The sequence below is a fragment of the Pyrgilauda ruficollis genome, unplaced genomic scaffold (assembly GCF_017590135.1).
Source record: "Pyrgilauda ruficollis isolate IOZ18807 unplaced genomic scaffold, ASM1759013v1 scaffold1390, whole genome shotgun sequence".
Lineage (NCBI taxonomy): Eukaryota > Metazoa > Chordata > Aves > Passeriformes > Passeridae > Pyrgilauda > Pyrgilauda ruficollis.
The window spans coordinates 188-2798 of record NW_024512433.1 but is presented as its reverse complement, the minus strand read 5'-3'; the positions used below and the strand labels follow the sequence as shown (position 1 = coordinate 2798).

The 2611-nt window shown below is 56.6% G+C and overlaps 1 protein-coding gene across 1 annotated transcript in view; it reads left to right on the top strand.

The window, feature by feature from the left end:
• MED29 (mediator complex subunit 29) overlaps window positions 1–2156 on the top strand; it is a 5270-nt gene extending 3114 nt beyond the window's left edge. Inside the window, exon 3 of the mRNA XM_041459684.1 lies at window positions 1559–2156. Coding sequence (XP_041315618.1) covers window positions 1559–1810 — 252 coding nt within the window. The 3' untranslated portion in view covers window positions 1811–2156. The remainder of the gene's footprint in view (window positions 1–1558) is intronic.
• Window positions 2157–2611: the final 455 nt, after the last annotated feature.

Genomic DNA, 2611 nt, shown 5'->3' with positions numbered 1-2611 from the left:
TTCTGGGGATTTGGGGTTTTTGGGAGATTTGGGGCAGTTTTCGGGGCAGTTTCGGGGCGGTTTTGGGGGGATTTGTGTGGATTTTGGGGCAGTTTCGGGGCGGTTTTGGGGTGGTTTTTGGGGCTGTTTTGGGGCAGTTTTTGGGGCAGTTTTTGGGGCGATTCGGGGCAGTTTTGGGGTCTCACCGCCGGGGTCTATCCGGTACGTGTCGGGGTTGATGAGGTCGATGGGGCTGTTCTGGGTGATTTTTGGGGCAGTTCTGGGGCAGTTTTTGGGGCAGTTTTTGGGTGAATTCTGGGCAGTTTTGGGGTCTCACCGCCGGGGTCTATGCGGTACGTGTCGGGGTTGATGAGGTCGATGGTCACCCCCAGGTCGGGCTCTGTCAGCAGGTCGTGCTTGTGCTGCTTCTCCAGGGACGTGGCCTTGTACTGCACGAACCTGGGCGCCAAACGGGCCAAAAACGGCCAAAAACGGCCAAAAACGGCCAAAAACGGCCAAAATCAGACAAAAACGGCCAAAATGAGACAAAAACGGCCAAAACGGGCCAAAATGAGACAAAACCAGACAAAAACCGGCCAAAAACGGCCAAAAACGGCCAAAAACGGCCAAAAACGGCCAAAAACGGCCAAAAACGGCCAAAAACGGCCAAAAACGGCCAAAATCAGACAAAAACGGCCAAAATGAGACAAAAACGGCCAAAACGGGCCAAAATGAGACAAAACCAGACAAAAACCGGCCAAAAACGGCCAAAAACGGCCAAAATCAGACAAAACGGGCCAAAAACGGCCAAAACCGGCCAAAATGAGACAAAATGAGACAAAAACGGCCAAAAACGGCCAAAAACGGCCAAAATCAGACAAAACGGGCCAAAAACGGCCAAAACCGGCCAAAATGAGACAAAATGAGACAAAAACGGCCAAAAACGGCCAAAAACGGCCAAAATCAGACAAAACGGGCCAAAAACGGCCAAAACCGGCCAAAATGAGACAAAATGAGACAAAAACGGCCAAAAACGGCCAAAAACGGCCAAAATCAGACAAAACGGGCCAAAAACGGCCAAAACCGGCCAAAATGAGACAAAATGAGACAAAAACGGCCAAAAACGGCCAAAAACGGCCAAAATCAGACAAAACGGGCCAAAAACGGCCAAAACCGGCCAAAATGAGACAAAACCAGACAAAAACCGGCCAAAAACGGCCAAAAACGGCCAAAATCGGCCAAAATGAGACAAAACCGGCAAAAATCAGACAAAATGAGACAAAAACAGCAAAAACCGGCCAAAACGGGCCAAAATCAGCCAAAATCAGACAAAACTGGCCAAAACCGGCCAAAATCAGAGAAAGCCAGCCCAAACCAGCCAAAATCCGACCAAAATCCGCCAAAACCAAGCAAAATCAGCCCAAACCCGCCCAAAATCAGACCCAAAACCACCCCCAAATGAGACCCAAAATCAGCCCAAATCAGCCCCAAATCAGCCCCAAACCCACCGGCACCCCCGGGACCCCCCACGACCCCCCCGAGATCCCCTCAACCCCCCCAAAATCCCCTCTAACCCCCCCAAAACCCCCCCCAGCGGCTGGCCCACGAGTGCCTGGCGCAGAGCTTCGACAGCGCCAAGCACGCCCCCGCGCTGGTGCCCGCGGCCCCCAAGGGCGAGGGGGGTCCCGGGGGGGGCTCGGAGAGCCTGCCCTACACGCAGTACCTGCCCCTGATCAAGGCCCAGATCGCCGGCGCCAAGGACATCCACAACGCCCTGCTGGAGGGCACCAACAAGATCACGGGCAAGCTGCCCCCCCCGGGGGGGCCCTGACGGAGTCTGGGGGTCCTGGCTGGATTTTTGGGGGGTCCTGATGGGGTTTAGCGGGGTCCTGATGAAGTTTGGGGGGCCCTGACCAGATTTTGGGGGGTCCTGATGCAGTTTGGGGGGTCCTGATGGGATTTTGGGGGTCCTGATGAGATTTTGGGGATCCTGATGGGTTCTGAGGGGACCAAGACCCCCGGGACCCCCCCCGAGCGGTGCAGGGTGGTGGGAGAGGGGGGTTGGGCTGCTTTTGGGGGGGGGTCTGGGGCGTTTTGGGCCCCCCAAATCCGGGTTCGGCAGTTTTGGGGTTAAACGTTGGAGTTTTTGTTAAATAAAGCCGAGTTTTGTTCTGTGACAGCGGCTCTTGGGCTTTTCCGTGCGTGACGGGAATGGGGATGGGTGCGGGGAAAGGGATTCGCCGTGACGTCACGCGGGTGACGTCATACCACCAAAAAAGGAGACAAAAATTAAGGAAAAAAAAAAAAAAAAGAAAATGCGAAAAAAAAGAAAACCGAAAAAAAACCCCGGCGCGTTTTGGGCCTCTCGCGCCGCCGTCGGAGGCCACGAAGTCTCGCGAGAGGGAGGGCGGGAAGTCTCGCGAGAGCGGGCGGCGAGAGGGACGCGGAGCTGCTGCGGGCCGGGACCGGGAACCGGGACGGGAACCGGGGTTGGATCCGTGAGAGGAACCGGGACAGGAACCGGGGCTTGGAACCGGGGCTTGGAACCGGGACAGGAACCGGGACAGGAACCGGGGACAGCGACAGGCGGGGCGGCACCGGCAGCGGCCCCGGGAGCGGGTCAGGCGCCGGC